This window comes from Procambarus clarkii, chromosome 27 (assembly GCF_040958095.1).
Source record: "Procambarus clarkii isolate CNS0578487 chromosome 27, FALCON_Pclarkii_2.0, whole genome shotgun sequence".
Taxonomy (NCBI): Eukaryota; Metazoa; Arthropoda; class Malacostraca; order Decapoda; family Cambaridae; genus Procambarus; species Procambarus clarkii.
The window spans coordinates 7,547,466-7,573,906 of record NC_091176.1 but is presented as its reverse complement, the minus strand read 5'-3'; the positions used below and the strand labels follow the sequence as shown (position 1 = coordinate 7,573,906).

Sequence of the window (26,441 nt, the reverse complement as noted above, 5' to 3'; positions counted from 1 at the left end):
GAACCAGTGCCTGGCTGACGGTATTGCCAGACCGTAGAATCTCTTCTGTACAGCATAAGCACTATAGTGTCACGACAGTGACAGTGATTCAATAGGTGACATCCCCTAAGGTCAACACTTGCATCAGAGGAGCTCCAGCATATTTCAACAAGCCTAAGTATTGTAGTACAGGTTGATGATAGTGAGTGGTGTCCCTAGAGAACATAAAGGTATAGTGCTTTTGAAAAATAGGTGAGATAACAGGAATGTGCTAAGGGAAGTGAAAAATTGGATGAGAAAAAGGTGCCCTAGTGTTCCAGTGCAGGGAAGAACATTCAAGATGGCTGCCGGCAAGAGGAAAAACAAAACAGACCTTAACTTTCTTCAATGAAGAAAGCATTGATATAACCAGTCTACAGAACAAATTGGTAAAATTAGTTACTATAGTGAACTCTCACATAGAAATAATTAGTAAATTGAAAGAAAGTATTGACCATTTGAATAGCAAAGTTTTATGTCTTGAGGGTTTAGTGAAAGACTTGCGCAAGGATAAGAATCAATTGGAAACAAATTGCAAAGCCATTGAAGAAGAAAATAAACTCTTAAAAATAGCTTTGGAAGAAGTTAAAGTGAATTTAAACATAAATGACAACAATAGGTTAGGTAAGGAAATTCAACAGGAGAAACAGCTTTTGTCAGCACAGATGGAGGAAGTTACACAGGGAATAGAACAGTGCAAGAAAGATATGCAACTCACTTATGCACAAGTGGCCTAAGGAGAAGGAAAAATTGAAGAAGCAGTAAAGGAAGCCAAACACTGCAGCAACCAAGATAAAACAGACATTAGGCTGGAAGTGAGGAAGGAATTGGCATCTAACCCGAAGTTGGTGCAAAACACAGTTGATCGGAGTAAGTCCCTGATAATTTTTGGTTGCAAAGAAAAGGAGATAACATCTAGGTCAGAAAGAGCTGTAGAAGAAGCTAAAGTAGTAGATAAAATTGTTGGCCTCGTGGAAGGTCTTACTACCATAGAAAATGTGTGCGACTACAGGAGAATAGGCAGGTACATAAAGGGGGAAGATCAACCTTTGAGGATCACCCTAAATGGTGCCAAACAGATGGAAGAAGTACTAAGGAATGCTAGAAAATTACAAAGGGATGAGGATGGGAAAGTGTGGTCGTTAAGACGAGACCTTTCAAAAGAAGATAGAGAGAAGCTGAAACTGAACCTCGCCGAGGCAAAGCGTTTAAATGAGAGCAGGAATGAAGAAGAAATAAATTTTTTTTTCTACAAAGTGATAGGGGTAGGCAGACCAGTAAAGTGGTACATAAAGCCACACCAACAAAATTGTTAAGAGAGAGGAGGAGTGAAGAATAAGAAGAGGGGGAACAAGTTCCTGAAGATTGCATACACTAACATAGATGGGGTGAGATCGAAGATACTGGAGTTAAGTGATGCTGCACAGCTGCAGACACCAGACATTGTTGCACTCACGGAGACAAAACTTGAAGATGTTATTTTAAATGAGGTCATATTCCCAAGGGGCTACTCAATTTGGAGACAGAACAGAAAAATTAGGAAAGGTGGTGGCGTTGCTGTGCTGGTGAAAGAACACCTAAATGTGAACGAAATAATGACTGCCAATCTACAAGAAGTTGACATAATAGCACTCGAGATCTGCCATGAGGATGATAAACTAATGATCATAAATGCATATAGTCCACCACCAAGCAGCACATGGTCAAAGGAGAAGCTAGATAGTAAACGAGAAGGTCTTATAACAATAATGAGAGAGATTATAGCGAGAGCGGATAACGATAGATCATGACTGTTGATAGTCGGCGACTTCAACTTGAAATCCAGAGACTGAAAAGCATATGAAGCTAAAACAGAGGATTTTTGGACCTGTAGATTTGTAGACCTCATCCTGGAAACATTCTTGTATCAACATGTTAAACAAGTTACGAAGATGAGGGAAGGGGACATTCCCTCCATGCTAGATTTGATATTTACTAGGAAGGAGGAAGAGATATTTGACATTCAGTACCTTCCTTTCTCTGGTAAAAGTGACCATGGCTTTCTGGAATAAAGTATGCAATGAGTTATAAAGTATGCAATGCGTTATAATCTAGAAGAAAATAAGGAGGTTGCAGCAGTTGAAAAACCTGACTTCAGGGGAGGACATTATGGTGAACTTAGAAACCTGTTTAGTGAGTATAATTGGACAGACTTGTTGCTAGGGAAGGAAGTGAATGAGATGTACATCAAGTTTTGTGAAATATATGATAAAGGCACAAAAAAATTTATACAAAAACAGAAATGCAGAACTAGGAAACAGGATTGGTTCAACAGAAATTGCGAGAGGGACAGAGACCAAAAGACAAAAAAAAATGGAATCAATACAGGAAGAGGCCAAACCCCCAAACATACCAGTGATACAAAGATGCTGAGAAACAACTACACGGCAGTGAGGAGAGAGGCAGAAAGAAATTTTGAAAAAGGGATTGCAGACAAATGTAAAACAGAACCAGGACTATTCTATAAATTCATAAACAACAAATTGCAGGTAAAGGAGAATATTCAGAGGTTGAAAATGGGAAATAGATTCACAGAAAATGAAAAGGAAATGTGTGAAACAGTAAACGAAAAGTTCCAAAGTGTGTTTGCACAAAATGAAATCTTCAGGGAACCAGACACAATAAGAATTCCTAGAGAACAACATAGAGAGCACATAGAGGTGTCTAGAGACGAAGTGGAAAAAATGCTCAAGGAGCTAAGAACAAAGCAGTTGGTCCAGGTGGAGTTTCACCATGGGTTCTGAGAGAATGTGCACCTGAGCTCAGCATTCCACTTCAACTGATTTTTCAGGCATCCCTGTGTAAAGGAGTTGTAGCTGATGTGTGGAAAAAGGCTAATATAGTTCCAATCTACAAAAGTGGAAGCAGGGAAGACCCCCCTTAATTATAGACTGGTATCATTGACAAGTGTAATAGTCAAAATAATGGACAAAATAATTAAAACTAAATGGGTAGAACACCTGGAGGAAAAAGATATAATATCAGACAGACAGTATGGTTTTCGATCTGGAAGATCCTGTGTAACGAACTTACTCAGTTTTTATGATCGAGCCACAGAGATTTTACAGGAAAGAGATGGTATGGGTTGACTGCATCTATCTGGACCTAAAAAAGGCTTTTGACAGAGTTCCCCATAAGAGGTTGTTCTGGAAACTGGAACATATTGGAGGAGTGACAGGTAAGCTACTAACATGGATGAAAAATTTCCTAACTGACAGAAAAATGAGGGCCATAATCAGAGGCAAGGTATCGGATTGGAGGAATGTCATGAGTGGAGTACCTCAGGGTTCAGTTCTTGCACCGGTAATGTTCATTGTCTACATAAACGATCTACCAGTTGGTATACAGAATTATATGAACATTTTGCTGATGATGCTAAGATAATAGGGAAGATAAGAAACCTAAAGGATTGTCATGCCCTTCAAGAAGACCTGGACAAAATAAGTATATGGAGCAACACTTGGCAAATGGAATTTAATGTGAATAAATGCCATGTTATGGAATGTGGAATTGGAGAACATAGACCCCACACAACCTATAAATTATGTGAGAAATCTTTAAAGAATTCTGACAAATGGATCTAGGGATGGTTCTAGATAGAAAACTGTCACCTGAGGACCACATTAAGAACGTTGTGCGAGGGACCTATGCTACACTTTCTAACTTCAGAATTGCTTTTAAATACATGGATGGAGAAATACTAAAGAAATTGTTTATGACTTTTGTTAGACCAAAGCTGAAATATACAGCGGTTGTGTGGTGCCAATATCTTAAGAATGACTTCAACAAACTGGAAAAGGTGCAACAACATGCCACTAAGTTGCTCCAAGAACTGAAGGGCAAGAGCTACGAGGAGAAGTTAGAGGCATTAAATATGCAAAAACTAGAAGCTGGAAGAAAAAGAGGCGATATGATCACTACATACAACAGGAATTGATAAAATTGATAGGGAAGAATTCCTGAGACCCGGAACTTCAAGAACAAGAGGTCATAGATTTAAACTAACGAAATAAAGCTGCTGGAGAAATATAAGAAAATTCACTTTTGTAAACAGAGTGGTAGACAGTTGGAACAAGTTAGGTGAGAAGGTGGTGGAGGCCAAAACCGTCAGTAGCTTCAGAGCATTATATGACAAAGAGTGCTAGGGAGACGGGACACCACGAGTGTAGCTCTCATCCTGTAGCTACACTTGTTAATTACACTTAGGTAATTACAGTGCTTAGCCGTGTAATGTGCCGGGAGCATCGCTGGTGAATTATGTCGCATGTGCATGTGCAGGAGGAAAAGATTAGGTATAGTGTATAGGTGGAGGCGGCGTCACTCTGAGCCATCCTACACCCATATTCAGAGAAAAGAACTAGGAATGTTCCCTATATATAAAATCCAGAACACCCCCAGTATCTAGGGGGCTATGATTGGAAAGTAAGAATAGTTAGTGCGGTGTATTACCCGTAATAAAGGTCGCGGAACACCAACACACGTTTACACCGTCCATAAACAAAATGATGACTAAGATATAACAAAAAAATGAGATATAGTATTGAATGATGATAAGTACGGAAGAGTATGAACGAGTCCTAGAAAGGACTGTAGGTAACCCTCACCGGAAATCGACAGATGTTCCAATAATGTTTTGATTATCGAAGTGCTTCTCGAGCCTTCAAGATCCTTGAGAATCAAGCACAAAATCATGGAGGCTCATATTGTATGTGCACATTGGCATACGTGATCAATGGTCATGCAGGACCCCGATACGATTCAAACAAGATTGTTACATGATGTAGAAGAATACACGTTCTAGATAAGAAAATTGAGAAAATGGTTAAAATTACCCACAGGAAAGACGGTACCGATGGACCCGAAGGGACACGGAACCGAATTCGGGGAGGGTCCGACACCCAAACCAACTCGAACGTAAAGGGGGAGGGGGGAAGAAAAACCCCCACTCCGTGTAATATTAAGCCCCACTCAGAGGATAGGAAAACCCAGGTGGGGTCCAATGGGGCCCAAGGCTCCCAAGTTAGCCCCCCAACCCAGGGAACCTCCATACCAGGACCCGGGGCCGAATCATCCTCCTTAGCCTCAAAATAAAAAGCCGGGGCAGCCGTAAAAACACTAAAAAAGGGGGGCCTACTAGTCAGACCCATACACAACAGCTGGAGGCACCGACTCGAATGCCTCTGTTGCCACCTTGGAAGGGGTAACTCTTGAAACTGCCCGAGTCTCAGAATCCTCTAACTAAACCCCGCCCTCACCCTGAAGCCCTCAGACGCTCCGAAGGCGGAAGCAAGGGGGGAAGTGGGGGGGGGGGGCAGAGACCAGAAGGAACCACAGCAGGGGAAGAACGAGGGGGTGCGAACTGAACCAAGGCCGAAGCAACCGACACCCCCAAGTTCGAGTCCCTATAAGCAAAGCGGGGCAGCCTCGGGGCATCCGGGGAAGCAATCAACTTAGCACGTTGCAGCAACCTAAACCTAGCCTGCAACGCACTAGCTGCCTGCACCCGAAAAATATCATCAGTAGATTGGGTGAATCGAGTCACAAACAAGCAACAATCCTCACAGGACTCTGGGTCAAAGGTGTCACCGACCCAACAGGCAGCATGACGGAGACAAAAACAATGAGCATCGCCCTGAGACAAGCTTATCTTGAGGTTATCTTGAGATGATTTTGGGGCTTAGTGTCCCCGAGGCCTGATCCTCGACCAGGCCTCCTTTTTTGTTACACATCCTCAGGAAGCAGCCAGTAATGGCTGTCTAACTCCCAGGTACTTATTTACTGCTAGGTGAACAGGGGCATCAGGGTGAAAGAACCTTTACCCAACTGTTTCCACCCCCACTGGGTATCAAACCCGGAACCTCAGAACTATGAATCCCAAGCGCTGTCCATTCAGCTGTCAGGCCCCTGACTAGTCACGTGGAGGTGACTCGTGAGGAACATAATGGTGAGGAACTTATGTACATACACTAAGCATTAGGCAATTTATTATGGTAATGTTCAGAGTTCTAGCAGTTACTATTCTCAATGAAGGCCAGAGATACTGCTTTAGTAATCTTGCTAATCCAGCAGTTTTGTCCTTCCAAATATCTTTAACCACCATGCTGCGCCGAGTTTATTGTTAAATTCCCCGTGCACATGAAATGAGTGTTCTCAAAATTTTTTTTTTTTCTTTGTAAAATTATAAATTTCCTTATCTGAACATGTTTATGTAAAAATAAATACCAAATTCCACTAGTTTGGCTGTGGGGACGTGGACAAGGTGCGCTGTGACGTCATCAGGGCCTAGTCGCCCGTGTGTGACTCACCCAGCAAGGTCCCGCGAGCCATTCAAGCACCGGGTGTTGCCACATATATATCTTCAATTTGTTCTATGTATTTCCAATGCGGTTTTATTTGTTTTTTATCGTATATGATGCATATTTGTGTCCTTTACAATATGTATACAATAGAACGTTGATAATGTTCCATGGAACTGTTATACATGTGTCAGTAATGTGTCCACAATAAATGTTTATTGTCGCAATATTACTTGTTAAAAATTCACTAAAATTACAATATGTACAGTTTCACACACTATTTACACAGTAACACACTGTATTACACACTAAGTACTTCGGAAGTGAGTAATAATCAACCAAGTAGTCCATGGTACACAGCGCGACTTCGCTCTCAGTTCACCAGGTCCAGATAAATTTTTTCTTCCTGTTTCTTCGTTCTGTGTGCTTGCAAATAACGCACTCATGTACACTCTTGGCATTAGTACCTGTAGGTGGTATGCAGCCAAGCTTGTAAAATGTAAGGTAGTCTTGAAAAGATTACAAGAAAAGATTAATTTGTAAGGTAGTCGTGAAAAGATCGCTTCGTAAGGTCCCACACAGGTAGAAATTCAGCCAGCCTCAAAGAGTGTCTGTCAGTCTGGAAGAGATTCAGTCAGCCTCAAAGAGTGTCCGTCAGACAAGAAGAGATTCAGGTATTTTTGAAAATATCTATGGAAAACATCTATGCTACTTGTATCAGATGCATCATCACTGAATGCAGAAAACGATTCATCTATGTATCATCTAAATAAATTGGAGATAGCATATGTGGGCAAGGGTGGCGCTCAGAGCTACAACTGGATACGCTCACTGTATCCTAGTACATCCTTCTCATAGGTGCTGTATCACTTGCATCCGACCTTTGTGTTAGGTCCTTATTGCGCCTAGCTTCACCAATATTATGACCCTTATGTTCTTCAAACAATAAGGTTTGAATTTCACAGACAAAGCGCGATCTTTCAACACCATGTCGGACAGTTGTTTGGGAGTCAAGAGGCGCATGCGCCACCCATGGTTGCTTACCTCAGTACTAACTCAGCCAGCAGCCCTAAGGCATTCTGGGAATTTTTTCCAAGATGGCTGCCTCTCACTGGAGATCCTAAGAGTCCATTTCATACACAACCAACCTCGCACACATTTACAATGGGTATGAAAAAATTAAAACGAGTGTTCTCGGTTGGCGCAGTTTCCCACCGACCGAGAATATGTACTCGGTTGGCGCAGTTAAGTTGTTAAACCTTTTTTTCTCTACAATACTTTGATATCCATTCTGTTTATATGCTTCTCTACTCTATGACAGTGGCACATAGGGTAGTGGTGGTAACAATGACAGTGACATCACATACTAACAGACAATGTAAAAATAAAACCAAATTTGAAGACTCACTTGCTCATCTTGAGAAGGAAGAACCAGAAGCAAGCAGAGAGGAAGAAGAGGAGGGCCATCATAAAGTACAGGGCTGGAAGGGGCATCTCCCCAGCTGATAGGTAGTTGTCATCTGGATTCTTCTCTGTAATCTTACCAGGGAAAAATAATAAATATATTAGTACATTAATGAGTTTCTTCTAGTATATGCTCTTACAGAGTTAAAGAAAAACAGGCCTGATGAATGATGATGATGATGATGATGATGATGATGATGATGATGATGATGATGATGATGATGATGATGATGATGATGATGATGATGATGATGATGATGATGATGATGATGATGATGATGATGATGATGATAATCAAGCAGATGATGTAAATACATTTGATTCACCTTGTATATTATGGCCATGTTCGAAGTACAGAACCTTTAAGACAAAAACCAGCTTTTCTTTAGCAATCTATCTGGCAATAACAATACATCATTTGTTATTGTTGTAACACATTATGAACATGTGTCACATAGCTAACCTTAAATTTAGATAAAAGTTAACAGACATCATATATGAAATCTCAAGTAAATTACCTTAAAGCCGAGTCATTCCCTCATTCAAAACATTTCCAGTGATATGTACAGCATTTGTTAATTCAAACCAACTTTAGTACACTTAATACTTTTGATTTACATACAATATCAAATCTCATGAATGCAAGTCAAAAGACACCACTCATGTTCACTCGGGAACAAATGTCTTACAATCTTACCTGTAAATTCATATCAATAGTCGAGAATCCTTCCCCAGAGCCAAAATTCATGCAGTTGTGGAAGTTGAGATTATAGAGACCTTCCTCTTTTTCTTGAGCCACATACACTAAAAACTGTAAAATACAAAAATAAATACTGCATCATACAAAGGAACCCAACAGCATATCATTGGTCCAAATAATACCTAAAATTATAGTGGTGTATAAATCCACAAAGGCAGTGATGAGGGTTCAAACTTACATCCAGGATGATCCCAGATGATATATCATGCTATTGTGATTTCTGTGTAATTACCTATGTATAGTTACAGGATGAGAGCAACGCTCGTGGTGTCCCGTCTTCCCAGCACTCTGTCATATAACGCTTTGAAACTACTGACGGTCTTGGCCTCCACCACCTTCTCACTTAACTTGTTCCAACCGTCTACCACTCTGTTTACATAACTTAATTTTCTTATATTTCTCCAGCAGCTTTGTTTCATGAGTTTAAATCTATGACCCCTTCTTCTTCAAGTTCCAGGTTTCAGGAATTCTTCCTATCAATTTTTATCGATTCCTGTTACTATTTTGAACATAATGATCTTTTTCTTCTAGCTTCTTGAGAGATGATTTCGGGGCTTTAGTGTCCCCACGGCCCGGTCCTCGACCAGGCCTCCACCCCCAGGAAGCAGCCCGTGACAGCTGACTAACACCCAGGTACCTATTTTACTGCTAGGTAACAGGGGCATAGGGTGAAAGAAACTCTGCCCATTGTTTCTCGCCGGCGCCTGGGATCGAACCCAGGGCCACAGGATCACAAGTCCAGCGTGCTGTCCGCTCGGCCGACCGGCTCCCTAAGTAAGTAGTATGGTATGTAAGGTATGTATGGTAGTAAGACCTTCTACGAAGCCAACAATTTTATCTACTACTTTTCCTTCTTCTACCGCTCTTTCTGACCTAAATGTTATCTCCTTTTCTTTGCCACCAAAAATTATCAGAGACCTTCAATCAACTGTGTTTTGCACCTACTGTATTTAGGATTTGGTGCCAGTTCCTTTCTGACTTCCAGCCTAATGTTTGTTTTATCTTGGTTGCTGCAGTGTTTGGCTTCCTCTACTGCTGCTTCAATTTTCTCCTTCTCCTTGGCCACTTGTGCATAGGTGAGTTACATATCTTTCTTACACTGTTCTATTTCCTGTGTAACTTCCTCCATCTGTGCTGACTAAAAGCTGTTTTCTCCTGTTGAATTTCCTTACCTAACCTATTGTAGTCATTTATGTTTAAATTTGCTTTAACTTCTTAGTAAGCAGTTTTTAAGAGTTTATTTTCCTCTTCCATGTCTTTGCAATTTGTTTCCAATTGAGTCTTGTCCTTGCATAAGTCTTTCACTAACCCCTCATGGCCTATTACTTTGTTACTCAAGTGCTCATTACTTTCTTTCAATTTGCTGATTTTCTACATGACAGTTCAATATAATATCAAATTTTGCTAACTTGTGTAGACTGTTTACATCAATGCCTTCTTCATTAAAAGCACCAAAATCTAGCTTTGTTTTGTTTTTCTTTTTGCCAGCGGCCATCTTGAATGTTGTTGTCTGCACTGTGAACACTAGAGCAACTTTTTCTCATCCAATTTTTTTTCACTTCCCTTGGCACATTCATGTTATTTCACCTATTTTTCTAAAGCACAACTACTTTATGTTCCTCATGACACCACTCACTATCATCAAAATATACCACAATACTTAGAACTGTTGAAATATCCTGGAGCTCCTCTGATGGAGATGTTGTCATAAGGGGTGGCACCTTCTGAATTATATTTTTGAATTTGGGAAATTATGAATTTTGAATTATGGTGTGTAATTATAGTGGTGTAATTTTTGGGTACCTCTAGGTTACAGATATTGTATTAAATGCAGTCAGTGTATCAAGACTGTTTATGAAAGACTATATGATTTTTTACCACTTCTCTTCTGGCTCAACCTTTAACCCTTTAACTACGAAACGCGCCTGCAGGCCCACGTCTGGGGTGTGCTACGCGCCTCCGGGTATTTGTATTTTTCACTTTCCATTCAAAACTCCCGCGGCTACATGGGGTTCACATCAGCTTCCTCAGGGCTCTTGTAAACAGATGCCATCTTTAAAAAAATTTGTGGTCTGCATTCTCGGGTGTTGAGAGCCTCAGTAGTGAGTGAGCAACCAAGGCCGGTGCACGCAGCATTAGCGCACACCACTGCTGTTCAGCGTCTGACCACAGCATCACCTAATATTGTCAAAATATATACATAACATGTCTTATTTAGCCATGATAGTATTATAGAAGAGCCTGAGTGTGATAATGACTGGGTACAATGTTCAAATATCAGTGATTCAATGCTGTTCACGATGTTCACAGCGGTAGCCACAGCACCACAGCATTATTTCGTCCATCTAGGCATCTTCAAACGACTTCTTAGGTTCCTTTTCAAAATAAACTTGTCCTCAATTATTCATTCTTCATTCTCATTACCAGTCTCCGTGGTGTAATGGTAAGACACTCGCCTGGCGTTCTGCGAGCACTTTGTCATGGGTTCGTATCCTGGCCGGGGAGGATTTACTGGGCGCAAATCCTTAACTGTAGCCTCTGTTTAACGCAACAGTAAAATGTCTACTTGGATGTAAAAACGATTCTTCGCGGCGGGGGTCGTATTCCAGGGACCTGCCCAAAACGCTACACGTACTAGTGGCTGTACAAAAATGTAACGACTCTTGTATATATCTAAAAAAAAAAAAAAAAAAAAAAATACAGGAATTAGTGACCAGGATTGTGGTTATAATTAGCATTGTGCAAAGTATTGTGGAAGGAGGAATTTTGGTGAGGAAGGGAGAGAATTGAGGTAGCCTCACTATGTGTCGCAGCCACTCTTGTTTTGCTCACCATACTAGCTTCGTGGTTAGCTATGGGGAACACATGTACATGGGTATATACAGTGTGTGTGTATATGGTGTAGTAACAGCAACAGGAGTATGTTGAGAGGAGCTATTTTGGTGAGGGAGGTGACGTTGTAATTGTAGCGTCGTCTGGTGTCTGCTGTGATTTCTCATACAGTGTAATTATCTAAGTTTAATTACCTAAGTGTAGTTACAGGATGAGAGCTACGCTCATGGTGTCCCGTCTCCCCAGCACTCTTTGTCATATAACGCTTTGAAATTACTGACGGTTTGGGCCTCCACCACCTTCTCACCTAACTTGTTCCAACCGTCTACCACTCTATTTACAAAAGTGAATTTTCGTATATTTCTCCGGCAGCTTTGTTTCGTTAGTTTAAATCTATGACCTCTTGTTCTTGAAGTTCCGGGTCTCAGGAATTCTTCCCTATCAATTTTATCGATTCCTGTTACTATTTTGAACATAGTGATCATATCGCCTCTTTTTCTTCTATCTTCTAGTTTTTGGATATTTAATGCCTCTAACCTCTCCTCGTAGCTCTTGTCCATTCAGTTCTGGGAGCCACTTAGTGGCATGTCGTTGCACCTTTTCCAGTTTGTTGTATGGTGGCCACTTGTGCTCTCACAATACCGGCTTACTTGCACAGTTCTGGTAAATAAAAGATGTAGATAGGTATATATAACATGTGTAAACAGTGTAATAAAAACAATAAAAGTATGGTGGGAGGAGTAATGTTGGCGAGTAAGATGTTGGAGTGAGGCAGGGAGACTCCCTGGAGGCTGGGTGTGGCTGCTCACACTCGCAGTGTTCTGAATGTGTTGATGGTGAATGTATATAGTGTGTGACAGTGTATAGTGTGTAAATAGATTGTATATATACATAAATTAGCATGATACATGGTAAATATGTGTGCAACATATGTGTACACAAGTGTCATGCACGTAACACAGTGTCTTCGGACAGTACGGATGTTTTACTGCCATAATATAGTGTACATGTTCATTATACATAGGATTAGCATGTAAAAACAAATAAAATGTATTTGGAACTGTGCGCAAAAAATGAACATAAATATATTCGTGGCAACTCGTGCGCCCCGCCCCCAGGACATGTTACCAAAGACAGCAGGAAAGCGCAGTAAACTTACGAACGTCATGGGAACAGGGATAGACCAAAGGCAGACTAGACCGAATAACCCTGCAGAAAACCTGAGACTCGAACTGAGAACAGGAAAGAAGGGAAACTGGATCAACAAAAAGCGCGTCCCCGGCCACAGAGGCCATGGCACACAAATAACGGCGGAGAACCGCAACCGGACACAACACATGATGCACCCCGGCCTGACCAACCAAAGCATCAACAACCCAAGGATCCCTCGGGAAAGCAGCCGTCTTATTCTTCGGCAGAAAAGAAGGAGACGGCTGCAAACGAACAAACCTATCACCACGACCAAAAGAGCAGAAACCCCTGCACCAGAGGAGAGCATGACGCTTCCTAAACCCGAACCCCAGAGGCCAATGTCAACAAGAAAAGAGCTATGGAAAACAATCCTGAACTGAAGAGGCCACAACAAACCGAGGCGAAGACAGAAACAAGAGCACTCTGTCCAAATACCAAGATGGCTCAGGTGATGCATGAATAGGCTGGAGGTTAAACAACGCTCGAGACAGCTTGTGAAATGACGCAGAAGTAACATCAATCCCAAAAGCAAGCTGCAGCGGCTCCGCCAACTTCGCACGATGAGGCGACAATATTCGGCATAAGATGATGGTCCTGAACCAGCCACGAAAGAAAGGACAAAAGAACATTAACAGAAAGTGAAGAACAGCGATGAAGAGACAAAAAGAAACGGAAGGACCACCATGAAACTTCATATTGCCGCTGAGACGAAGCCCGCAAGTGGGACACCATCAAAGAAGCCACCTGATCACCATACAGATGGTGATAGACTCGAGTCAAAAAGACCAAAAGCGAAGCCTCGAGGAGAGGTGCGAACAAGTCTCGTAACAGGACCGGACCGATCTGTTAAAAGAGGCAGAGCTGCAAAAAACCTCCGGGTTCGGACACTGAGGAAGCAACGCCTGAAACCAGGGCAGGGCCAGCCACCATGGGGCCAAGAAGAAAACTCTTCCTCGGTAAGTCTCCAAACGAGCTAGAGCCTAGAGCAACAGCTGAACCGGGGAAAAGAGGTAGGTACAGGAATCCACACCTCGACCAGTCCTTTTCAATTCCAACTGCCTCGCGGTCAGGGAAGGGCGTCACATTCAGTATACTGGAAGACACCTCGACCACACTAACGTGAAGAGGTCCATCTCCGAGCGTCCGAACGTCTGGCAGAGCTAACTGAATGATTCTGCATCGACCATCCATTTTGTGGACAGGGGAATGAACCGGGAAAGGCCATCCGCCAGGACGTTGGACGTTGGAAAAAAATTGAAATATAAAAAAGAAAACCACGTACAAAATGCAGTCAAATCATAGCATAGAATGTAAAGGCAATGTAAAGGATTTGGGTGTACTGATGTCGGAAGATCTTACATTTAAAGAATACAATAAAGTAGCAGTCACAACTGCAAGAAAAATGACAGGTTAGATAACAAGAACCTTTCACACTAGAGATGCTATACCAATGATACTTTTCAAGATGCTAGTGCTCTCTAGAGTGGAGTACTGCTACACAATGACAGCCCTTTCAAAGCTGGAGAAATTGCTGACCTGGAGAGCGTGCAGAGATCCTTTACTGCTAGAATCCACTCAGTAAAACATCTAAACTATTGGGACCGACTAAAGAACCTAAATCTGCATTTCTTGAGCGCAGGCAGGGGAGATACATAATAATTTACACATGGAAAATAGTAGAGGGGCTGGTCCCAAACCTGTACACAGAAATATCAGCACATGAGACCAGAAGGCATGGCAGGATGTGCTAAATACCCCCATTGAAAAGCAGAGGTGCAACAGGTACTCTGAGAGAGCTGTCTCAGGGAGAACACCATGTCAGTGGTCGACCTCTCTGCTCAGAAACCACACTGACTTGGGGTGCACTCTTTCGGCAAGAATCTGAAGCCTGACCAAAACGACCCTAGCAAAGAGTTTGCCAACGACGCTGAGGAGGGATATGCCACGATAGTTGTTTACATCTCTCATGTCTTGTGGCACCGAGCCCTCCCTCCAGCACTGACACAGAAGTTCATGAAGCTCAGATTTAAGTGTTCCACGAGCGCACTTGAGAACTTCAGGCGGAATCCCGTCGTCTCCTGGGGCCTTCCCTGAGGAAAGTGAATCCACTGCTTTCTCAACTTCTTCCACAGTTGGTTCAAGATCAAGTTCTTCCATGATGGGCAGGCATTCAATTTCATCCAAAGCCTCTACGCTGACCAAGTTCTCTCTGGAGTAGAGTTCGGAGTAATGTTCCACCCAGCGATTCATCTGTTGATCACGGTCTTTAATGATCTCTCCAGTGGCTGACTTTAGAGGAGCCGTCCGGTTTTGTGTAGGGCCCTGTTGCCTGTTTGATCCCTTCGTACATGCCTCTTATGTTGCCGATAATGGCCGCAGTCTGGATGCTGGAACAGAGTCGAAGCCAATAATCGTTAGTACAACGCCTCGCAGTTTGTTGAACTCTACTGCGGACAGTACGGAGGGCCTGTAGGTTCCTTTCTGAGGGCAGGTTCTTGTAGGATGAGAGAGCGCGTCTCTTTTCCTCTACGAGGGGTAACAGTTCCTCTGCACTGGCCTCGAACCAATCTGCTGACTTGTTCTGCCTCTTACCGAAGGTGGACATAGCAGTGTTGAAAATAGTGCCCCTGAGATGTAACCACCTCTCACTTGCGCTATCGCAGGGGGGTACAGGAAGGGCATTTACCAGCGCCGCAGTGAATTCCTCCACCTTGTGAAGGTCACGGGTCTTGTTTACGTTAATGCGTGGTCTTCCCTCCTTCTTTGCTCTGTGGATTTTCCGGGGCTGGAACTTTACTCTGCAAACGACGAGAGAGTGGTCGGTGTTGCAATCTGCGCTCTGGAAGCTGCGGGTCAGTTTGGCATTTCTCAGATTGTTACGCCCCGTAAGCACCAGGTCGAGTTGGTGCCAATGCTTAGACCTGGGATGTCTCCAGGAAGCCTTATGCTGGTGCTTGGTGTCGAAGAAGGAATTGGTGATGCAGAGATCATGACGGCAGCAGAACTCCAGGAGGCGCTGCCCACTCTCATTCATCTTCCCAAATCCAAACTGGCCCAGGCAGGAAGGCCAAGAGCTGTGATCAGAACCAACTCTTGCATTAAAATCTCCCAGGAGGAAGACTGGCTCTTGTTGAGGTATGTCTCTGAGAGCTAGGCCGAGGTCATCATAGAACTTGTCCTTCGCTTCGGTAGAGGAGGTCAGTGTTGGTGCGTAAGCATTGATGAGGCTGACCATTCCTACTGCCGTATGACGCTGAAGTTTGATGATCCTTGCAGACCCCTCCATAGGCGGTACTATGGACCCTAACAACCTGTTCCTGATGGCAAAGCCAACGCCATGCTCCCTTACCTCTTCTGGTGGTTTGCCCTGCCAGAAGAAGGTAAAGTCCTTCTCCCGTATGCTGCCGGTTGCGGGCAGACGTATCTCCTGCAGGGTGACTATGTCCATCTGGAGCCTGCGCAGTTCATTGTTGATCACAGCTGTCTTGTGGGCATCGTTCACTTCCAGTAGATCTTCCAAGAGACCCGGTGTCATGGTCCTTACATTCCATGTGCCCAGTTTGAGAGCTGGGTGGCTCTGTGTTTGTTCTCTTTTGCCTGGTGCATGGGTTAACGATCCGCTTATTGGATTGTGGCCTAAGCTCCATGCACCCAGTGGAGCAGGCGAACCGTGGCGGGACAGCACCTTACTGGCTGGGGGCTGCCCAGCTTGAGACGGGCGGTAGCTGTCCTATGAAATCGGATGATTTCTCCCACCGACGGAAGCAACCCCTGGCGCCTTACTCTACGCCAATTGAGTGGTAGGCTTATCACCGGTAACTGTCACTTCCCGTGTTGAGCCATCGCCAAGGCGATGCTGGAGTGTCCTCTCCAGGGCACAGGCCTGGGCAGTAATTATGGAGGATCAGCTGTTGCCCATGCAGCAGATCCACCCTCTCCACGCCACCGATGTGATCCAAGGGTAGGGCAGGCGCCGATACGCTTGGCACCAGTGTCGTCACAAGAGTTGCCAGAATGTAAACTGCCTTAGGGACTCCGACTAAGGATTTTTCCTCAGATTTGATTTTATTTGATTTTATTTATATATATATATATATATATATATATATATATATATATATATATATATATATATATATATATATATATATATATATATATATATATATATATATATAGAAGTGAGAAGTGAGTTCTGGCTACTAGGTACGACATATATATATATATATATATATATATATATATATATATATATATATATATATATATATATATATATATATATATATATATATATATATATATATATATATATATATATATATATATATATATATATATATATATATATATATATATATATATATATATATATATATATATATATATATATATATATATATATATATATATATATATATATATATATATATATATATATATATATATATATATATATATATATATATATATATATATATATATATATATATATATATATATATATATATATATATATATATATATATATATATATATATATATATATATTGGTGTATACTGGCAGCAGGTTTTCTTTCAAACATGTTTCATTGAATATGACCGCATATTCTGTATTTATTATTTTCTGGTTTAGGGCTTCTATCCCTCTAACTATTTTCTTAGCATCAGGGCTTAATTGAAATAGGAGTTCTCCAAAACTCATTTTCGTACTTTTAAGGTGAAGAAAAGAAGTGATTTACTATAGAGTGTATTACACTTATTTGTATAATTTGCACAACGTTTCGAACCTCCATGGTTCATTCTCAAGTGAACAGATCTTACAATACTAGTTGATTTTATACCCGCATTAGGTCAGGTGATAATACAATGAAGGTGAAAACATGGGGGGATACATAAGGGATAAATGTGAGGTGAAACATAGAGGCTGCAGAAGGCTTATTGGCCCATACGAGGCATCTCCTATCCAAACACAAAGATTAATCCAGTGTAATTGGCCTGTTATGTTGGACATTGTCTTCTGTGTTGGCATCGATATGTTCTTGTCTTGTCCTTACTCTCATGGTGGGTAGAGTAAATAGTTCCGTGATTTGGGTGTTCATGGTAGGTCGCTCTATTCTTATGTGAATTGCCTCAAGAATTTGTAATCTTCTTGAATCTTGGGTTTTGTCTATTATGCAAGTATTCTTGTTCAACATTTCTCTTGTTAGAGTAATGTCATGGGCTTGTCTCATGTGATTCCTAGGGGCACCAGATTGAAGATGGCATGTCAAACGCCTCGTCAGCTTGGTCGACGTCATACCTATGTACTTACATTGAAGGTTACATCCTTCGTGGGGGCAAGTGTACATGTATACAACGCTTGACTGCTGTAGAGGGTTCTCCGTCGGCTTCGGGCTGTTTTTGATAAGGAGTTCGGAAGTCTTCTTGGTTTTGTAGAATATTATCAGGTTTATGTTTTGGTTAGGAGTAGTGCTTTTTACTCCTTTACGGATTATTTCTTTCATTATTCTTTCCTCTTTTATATGTTCACTGTGCATGGTTGATTTGTAATATAATTTTATTGGGGGTGTTGTGGTTTCTGTTCTAGGTTCTGAATTATACCAACGGTCCAAGTGTCTTCTTATAGCAGCGTTTATTTCCGCGTTGCTATATCCGTTGTTCACCAATACCTGAGTTACTCTTTCAAACTCTCTACTCACGTTGCTCCATTCAGAGCAGTGGGTAAGCGCTCGACGAATATAAGCATTGAGAACACTGGCTTTGTATCTTTGGGGGCACTCACTTCTTCCGTTCAGGCATAATCCTATGTTGGTGGGCTTGGTATAAACGTTGGTGCTTAAAGAGGTTCCTGTTTTTGTTATTAGTACATCCAAGAATGGCAGACTGTTATTTTCACTATTTTCATGTGTAAATCGGAGTACTCACTCTCTCTCTAGGTGTCTTTTTAGGTCAATTAGTTCATCTGAGTCTTTTACTATTACGAATATGTCATCTACATAACGGAAGTATACAGTTGGTTTTTGTCTGCTACTGAAGACCCTATCTTCGATGGTTCCCATATAAAAATTAGCAAATAAAACTCCTAAGGGGGAGCCCATTGCTACTCCGTCTATTTGTAAATACATGTCTCCTTGTGGACTGATGAAAGGGGCTTCCTTTGTACATGCTTCGAGAAGACTTTTCAAGTGTGGCTCAGGTATGTCTAATTTGGGGGTGCTCTCGTCTCTGTATACTCTGTCCAGTATCATTCCTATGGTTGTGTCGACTGGGACGTTGGTAAATAGGGATTCAACGTCCAGGGAAGCGATGATTCCATCGGGCTGGGTAGATTTGATCAATTCTAGGAAAGAATTCTATTTGATCAATTCCTAGAATTCAATTCTAGGAATTGATCAAATAGAATTTGATCAATTCTATTTCCTAGAATTGATCAAATCTACCCAGCCCGATGGAATCATCGCTTCCCTGGACGTTGAATCCCTATTTACCAACGTCCCAGTCGACACAACCATAGGAATTATACTGGACAGAGTATACAGAGACGAGAGCACCCCCAAATTAGACATACCTGAGCCACACTTGAAAAGTCTTCTCGAAGCATGTACAAAGGAAGCCCCTTTCATCAGTCCACAAGGAGACATGTATTTACAAATAGATGGAGTAGCAATGGGCTCCCCCTTAGGAGTTTTATTTGCTAATTTTTATATGGGAACCATCGAAGATAGGGTCTTCAGTAGCAGACAAAAACCAACTGTATACTGCCGTTATGTAGATGACATATTCGTAATAGTAAAAGACTCAGATGAACTAATTGACCTAAAAAGACACCTAGAGAGAGAGTCAGTACTCCGATTTACACATGAAAATAGTGAAAATAACAGTCTGCCATTCTTGGATGTACTAATAACAAAAACAGGAACCTCTTTAAGCACCAACGTTTATACCAAGCCCACCAACATTGGATTATGCCTGAACGGAAGAAGTGAGTGCCCCCAAAGATACAAAGCCAGTGTTCTCAATGCTTATATTCGTCGAGCGCTTACCCACTGCTCTGAATGGAGCAACGTGAGTAGAGAGTTTGAAAGAGTAACTCAGGTATTGGTGAACAACGGATATAGCAACGCGGAAATAAACGCTGCTATAAGAAGACACTTGGACCGTTGGTATAATTCAGAACCTAGAACAGAAACCACAACACCCCCAATAAAATTATATTACAAATCAACCATGCACAGTGAACATATAAAAGAGGAAAGAATAATGAAAGAAATAATCCGTAAAGGAGTAAAAAGCACTACTCCTAACCAAAACATAAACCTGATAATATTCTACAAAACCAAGAAGACTTCCGAACTCCTTATCAAAAACAGCCCGAAGCCGACGGAGAACCCTCTACAGCAGTCAAGCGTTGTATACATGTACACTTGCCCCCACGAAGGATGTAACCTTCAATGTAAGTACATAGGTATGACGTCGACCAAGCTGACGAGGCGTTTGACATGCCATCTTCAATCTGGTGCCCCTAGGAATCACATGAGACAAGCCCATGACATTACTCTAACAAGAGAAATGTTGAACAAGAATACTTGCATAATAGACAAAACCCAAGATTCAAGAAGATTACAAATTCTTGAGGCAATTCACATAAGAATAGAGCGACCTACCATGAACACCCAAATCACGGAACTATTTACTCTACCCACCATGAGAGTAAGGACAAGACAAGAACATATCGATGCCAACACAGAAGACAATGTCCAACATAACAGGCCAATTACACTGGATTAATCTTTGTGTTTGGATAGGAGATGCCTCATATGGGCCAATAAGCCTTCTGCAGCCTCTATGTTTCACCTCACATTTATCCCTTATGTATCCCCCCATGTTTTCACCTTCATTGTATTATCACCTGACCTAATGCGGGTATAAAATCAACTAGTATTGTAAGATCTGTTCACTTGAGAATGAACCATGGAGGTTCGAAACGTCGTGCAAATTATACAAATAAGTGTAATACACTCTATAGTAAATCACTTCTTTTCTTCACCTTAAAAGTACGAAAATGAGTTTTGGAGAACTCCTATTTCAATTAAGCCCTGATGCTACGAAAATAGTTAGAGGGATAGAAGCCCTAAACCAGAAAATAATAAATACAGAATATGCGGTCATATTCAATGAAACAAACAAACACACAAACAAACAAACAAACAAACAAACACACACACACACACACACACACACACACACACACACACACACACACACACACACACACACTCTCTCCTGAGGACCACATTAAGAATATTGTGCAAGGAGCCTATGCAATGCTTTCTAACTTCAGAATTGCATTTAAATACATGGATGGCGATATACTAAAGAAATTGTTCATGACTTTTGTTAGGCCAAAGCTAGAATATGCAGCTGTTGTGTGGTGCCCATATCTTAAGAAGCACATCAACAAACTGGAAAAGGTGCAAAGACATGCTACTAAGTGGCTCCCAGAATTGAAGGGCAAGAGCTACGAGGAGAGGTTAGAAGTATTAAATATGCCAAAACTAGAAGACAGAAGAAAAAGAGGTGATATGATCACTACGTACAAAATAGTAACAGGAATTGATAAAATCGACAGGGAAGACTTCCTGAGACCTGGAACTTCAAGAACAAGAGGCCATAGATTTAAACTAGCTAAACACAGATGCCGAAGAAATATAAGAAAATTCACCTTCGCAAATAGAGTGGTAGACGGTTGGAACAAGTTAAGTGAGAAGGTGGTGGAGGCCAAGACCGTCAGTAGTTTCAAAGCGTTATATGACAAAGAGTGCTGGGAAGACGGGACACCACGAGCGTAGCTCTCATCCTGTAACTACACTTAGGTAATTACACTTACACTTACACTTACACACACTTACACTTACACTTACACTTACACACACACACACACACACACACACACACACACTAGAACAAAATCAAAGATGGCCGCCGCCACCACCCCCACTGAGAAGGTAGACACACCATCAGATGATGGTTTCAAAGGATTCTCAACACAAGATATAAGGAAAGGAGGTGTTCTTGGCAGGTTAGAGATAATTGAGGACATGCAAATGAAGTATGAAGAAAAAGTGCTTAAATTAGAAGAGGACAATGGAGCTCTTTGGAGTGAGCTTTGCACTCTAAAAGGGAGTATGCTTCAACAAGGTAAGATTATTACTGCATTAACAGACAAGGTAACAAATCAGGAGGAGCAAATCAAGGAACTAGTGAAAGAAAATGAGGCATGGAAAGTGAAGTGTGGTGACTTTGAAGAAATAAACAAGAAAATAGACTCATATGGTGAACAACTCCAAGCAAGCCTAAGGGCTAACATAGAGTTAGGTAAGGATCTCCAACTGGAAACTTCACTGACAACTCACATAGAGGAGGTGAATAAAGAACTAGAAAAGTATAAAGAAGAAATAAAAGCGACATATGCTCAAGTTGTAAAAGAGAAAGAGACTATCAAAGAAGTGTGTTCGGAAGTCAAAACCAGAAATGACCAACAAGAAGCAGAAATTAGGCAAGCAATTAGGAAAGAACTGGTTACCAACAGTAAACTGGTACAAAACACTGCAGATAGAACTAAGTCCATAATCATTTTTGGATGTTTAGAGAAGGAAATTTCATCTAGGGTGGACCGAGCGGCAGAAGAGATGAAAATCATAGAGAAAATAGTAGGTTTAGGAGAAGGCTCAAAGGAAAATGTCAGTGATTTTAGAAGAATAGGAAAATATGAGAAAGAAAAGAACCGCCCCTTAAGGGTGACCTTTAATGGAGTGAAAAACATGATGGAAGTGCTAAGAAATGCCAGGAAACTGCAGAGTGATGAGGTTGGCAAATCTTGGTCAATAAGACAAGACCTCTCCAAGGAAGACAGAGAAAAGCTGAAAATGAACTTAATTGAGGCAAAACGGCTAAATGGGGATAGAAATGAAGAAGACAGAAATTCTTTTTTTTACAAAGTGACAGGGACTGGAAAGCTTGTGAAATGGTACATAAAAACAAAGCAACAAGATCAGTAGTGGAAGGGGGAGTAAAGAGCAAAGGAAAAGGGAACATGTTCCTGAAAATTGTATATACCAACATAGATGGAGTGAGGTCAAAAACTTTGGAGTTGCAAGATATAATCCAGCTTAGGGTCCCAGATATTGTTGCATTATCAGAAACGAAACTTGAAGGAAATATAATAAATGAAGTCATATTCCCAAGAGGCTACTCAGTTTGGAGACGTGACAGGAAAACTAGGAAGGGAGGAGGAGTGGCTGTACTGGTGAAAAAACACCTGAAGGTAAAAGAGTTAATATTTGAAAACCCTCGAGATATTGACATAATGGCATTGCAGGTCTGGAATCAGGATGATAACCTGATAATTGTAAATACCTACAGCCCACCAGCAAGCAACACGTGGACAAAGGAAGAACTGGATGACAAACGAGAGGGCCTCATAATGGTCATGAGAGATATTATTGTACAAGCAGATAAAGATAAATCACGACTGTTGATACTGGGGGACTTCAACTTTAGAGCAATAGACTGGGAGGCCTATGAAGCAAGAACGGAGGACTTTTGGACATGCAGATTTGTGAACCTCATTCTGGAGACATTCTTGTATCAACACATAAAGCAAGCCACAAGAATGAGGGAAGGAGATATACCGTCAGTACTGGATCTAGTATTCACCAGGAAAGAAGAAGAGATTTTTGACATCCAGTACCTTCCTCCCTTGGGAAAGAGTGATCACGTCCTGTTAGACATTAAATATGCTTTAAGATATCATCTAGAAGAAAATGGGGACATTGAAACAGTTGATAAACTCGATTTAAAGAGAGGCAACTATGGGGAACTTCGAAATTTTTTTAATGAGTGTAATTGGACAGAATTGTTGCTAGGCAGGGAAGTAAATGAAATGTATGCCAAATTTTTAAAACTATACGAGGAAGGCACACAAACATTCATACCAAAACAGAGATGCAGGACCAGAAAACAGGATTGGTTCGACAGAAATTGTGAGAGGGCAAGAGACCAAAAGACACAAAAATGGAATCAGTATAGGAAGAGGCCAAACCCCCAAACATACCAGCGATACAAAGATGCGAGAAACAATTATACAGCAGTAAGGAGAGAGGCAGAAAGAAATTTTGAAAAAGGGATAGCAGATAAATGTAAAACAGAACCGGGCCTATTCTACAAATTCATAAACAACAAATTGCAGGTAAAGGATAATATCCAGAGGTTGGAAATGGGAAACAGATTCACGGAAAATGAAAAGGAAATGTGTGAAACATTAAATGAAAAGTTCCAAAGTGTGTTTGTACAAAATGAAATCTTCAGAGAACCAGACACAATAAGAATTCCAGAGAACAACATAGAGCGGATAGAGGTGTCTAGAGATGAAGTGGAAAATATGCTAAAGGAGCTCGGGAAGAACAAAGCAGCTGGCCCAGATGGCGTTTCACCATGGGTTCTGAGAGAATGTGCATCTGAGCTCAGCATTCCACTTCACCTGATCTTTCAGGCATCCCTGTGTACAGGAATCGTAGCAGACGTGTGGAAACAGGCTAACATAGTTCCAATCTACAAAAGTGGCAGCAGGGAAGACCCCCTCAATTATAGACCTGTATCATTGACAAGTGTAATAGTGAAAGTATTGGAAAAGCTAATCAAAACTAAATGGGTAGAACACCTGGAGAGAAATGATATAATATCAGACAGACAGTATGGTTTTCGATCAGGAAGATCCTGTGTATCGAATTTACTCAGTTTCTATGATCGGGCCACAGAGATATTACAGGAAAGAGATGGCTGGGTTGACTGCATCTATCTGGACCTAAAAAAGGCTTTCGACAGAGTTCCACATAAGAGGTTGTTCTGGAAACTGGAAAATATTGGAGGGGTGACAGGTAAGCTTCTATCATGGATGAAAAATTTTCTGATAGAAAAATGAGGGCAGTAATCAGAGGCAATGTATCGGAATGGAGAAATGTCACAAGTGGAGTACCACAGGGTTCAGTTCTTGCACCAGTGATGTTTATTGTGTACATAAATGATCTACCAGTTGGTATACAGAATTATATGAACATGTTTGCTGATGATGCTAAGATAATAGGAAGGATAAGAAATTTAGATGATTGTCATGCCCTTCAAGAAGACCTGGACAAAATAAGTATATGGAGCACCACTTGGCAAATGGAATTTAATGTTAATAAATGTCATGTTATGGAATGTGGAATAGGAGAACATAGACCCCACACAACCTATATATTATGTGAGAAATCTTTAAAGAATTCTGATAAAGAAAGAGATCTAGGAGTGGTTCTAGATAGAAAACTATCACCTGAGGACCACATTAAGAATATTGTGCAAGGAGCCTATGCAATGCTTTCTAACTTCAGAATTGCATTTAAATACATGGATGGCGATATACTAAAGAAGTTGTTCATGACTTTTGTTAGGCCAAAGCTAGAATATGCAGCTGTTGTGTGGTGCCCATATCTTAAGAAGCACATCAACAAACTGGAAAAGGTGCAAAGACATGCTACTAAGTGGCTCCCAGAACTGAAGGGCAAGAGCTACGAGGAGAGGTTAGAAGCATTAAATATGCCAAAACTAGAAGACAGAAGAAAAAGAGGTGATATGATCACTACGTACAAAATAGTAACAGGAATTGATAAAATCGACAGGGAAGACTTCCTGAGACCTGGAACTTCAAGAACAAGAGGCCATAGATTTAAACTAGCTAAACACAGATGCCGAAGAAATATAAGAAAATTCACCTTCGCAAATAGAGTGGTAGACGGTTGGAACAAGTTAAGTGAGAAGGTGGTGGAGGCCAAGACCGTCAGTAGTTTCAAAGCGTTATATGACAAAGAGTGCTGGGAAGACGGGACACCACGAGCGTAGCTCTCATCCTGTAACTACACTTAGGTAATTACACTTAGGTAATTACACACACACACACACACACACACACACACACACACACACACACACACACACACAGTGGAACCTCTATTAACGAGTGGCTCTATTAACGAGTTTTTCCAGTAACGAGCAAGCCAATCGCAGCAAATTTGTCTCTATTGACGAGCTCGCCTATATTAACGAGTGAAACCACATGGCGCTTCCTAGCGTCTCGCGGGTTCTCGCAAATTCTCGGACGCCTCCGACGCCAGTGTTGTTGTTGTATCTCACACGACAAGCATCCCTCTGGATTTATTTGAGCTTTTCTTTGGGTTTTTAGTGGTTTTGCGACTACAATTTGTAACAAACGATGTCTCCAAAGAAGCTGCTTGCTAAAGATAGTGTTGTCAAGAGGAAGAAAGACACAATTACTGTGGATTTAAAGAAGGAAATTATAGCAAAGCATGAGTGTGGTGTCTGTGTGATTGATCTCACAAGGAAGTATGGCAGGTCCTCATCAACAATTTACACCATTAGTAAGGGAATGAGGAGGTAAGGGAGGATGCTGCCTCTTAAACTGAGATCAGGGAAGTGTTTGGAATGTTTGAAAAGGTGAACGCATTCTTGGAAAAGCTGCCCTGATAAAGCAGTGACAACCCGGTGTGTGAAAATGTTTAATTAATTTATCACTTTGTGATAACACTTTATGAAAGTGTTATCACTTTCGCAGGTATATGTCGCTTGAACATAACACACTTTTTTTTTCTTGAATGTTACCAAACACCGCGCTCAAGCGTCATTTGAGCAAATATTTCTATAAAATCCAATTCTTATCCGATTGACTTGGGGATTGTATACAAGTTTGCCATGAAATTTCCGTTTTCTTTAATAACCACATTGCC

General features: G+C 41.3%; 1 protein-coding gene across 1 annotated transcript in view; it reads right to left on the bottom strand.

Moving 5' to 3' along the window:
- LOC123762720 (protein GPR107) overlaps positions 1–26,441 on the bottom strand; it is a 158,114-nt gene that overhangs the window by 78,103 nt on the left and 53,570 nt on the right. The window contains exons 7-8 of the mRNA XM_045749433.2: positions 8,515–8,628; positions 7,762–7,892 (exon numbers count right to left, since the gene is read on the bottom strand). Of these exons, the coding sequence (XP_045605389.2) occupies positions 7,762–7,892; positions 8,515–8,628 (245 nt within the window). The remainder of the gene's footprint in view (positions 1–7,761; positions 7,893–8,514; positions 8,629–26,441) is intronic.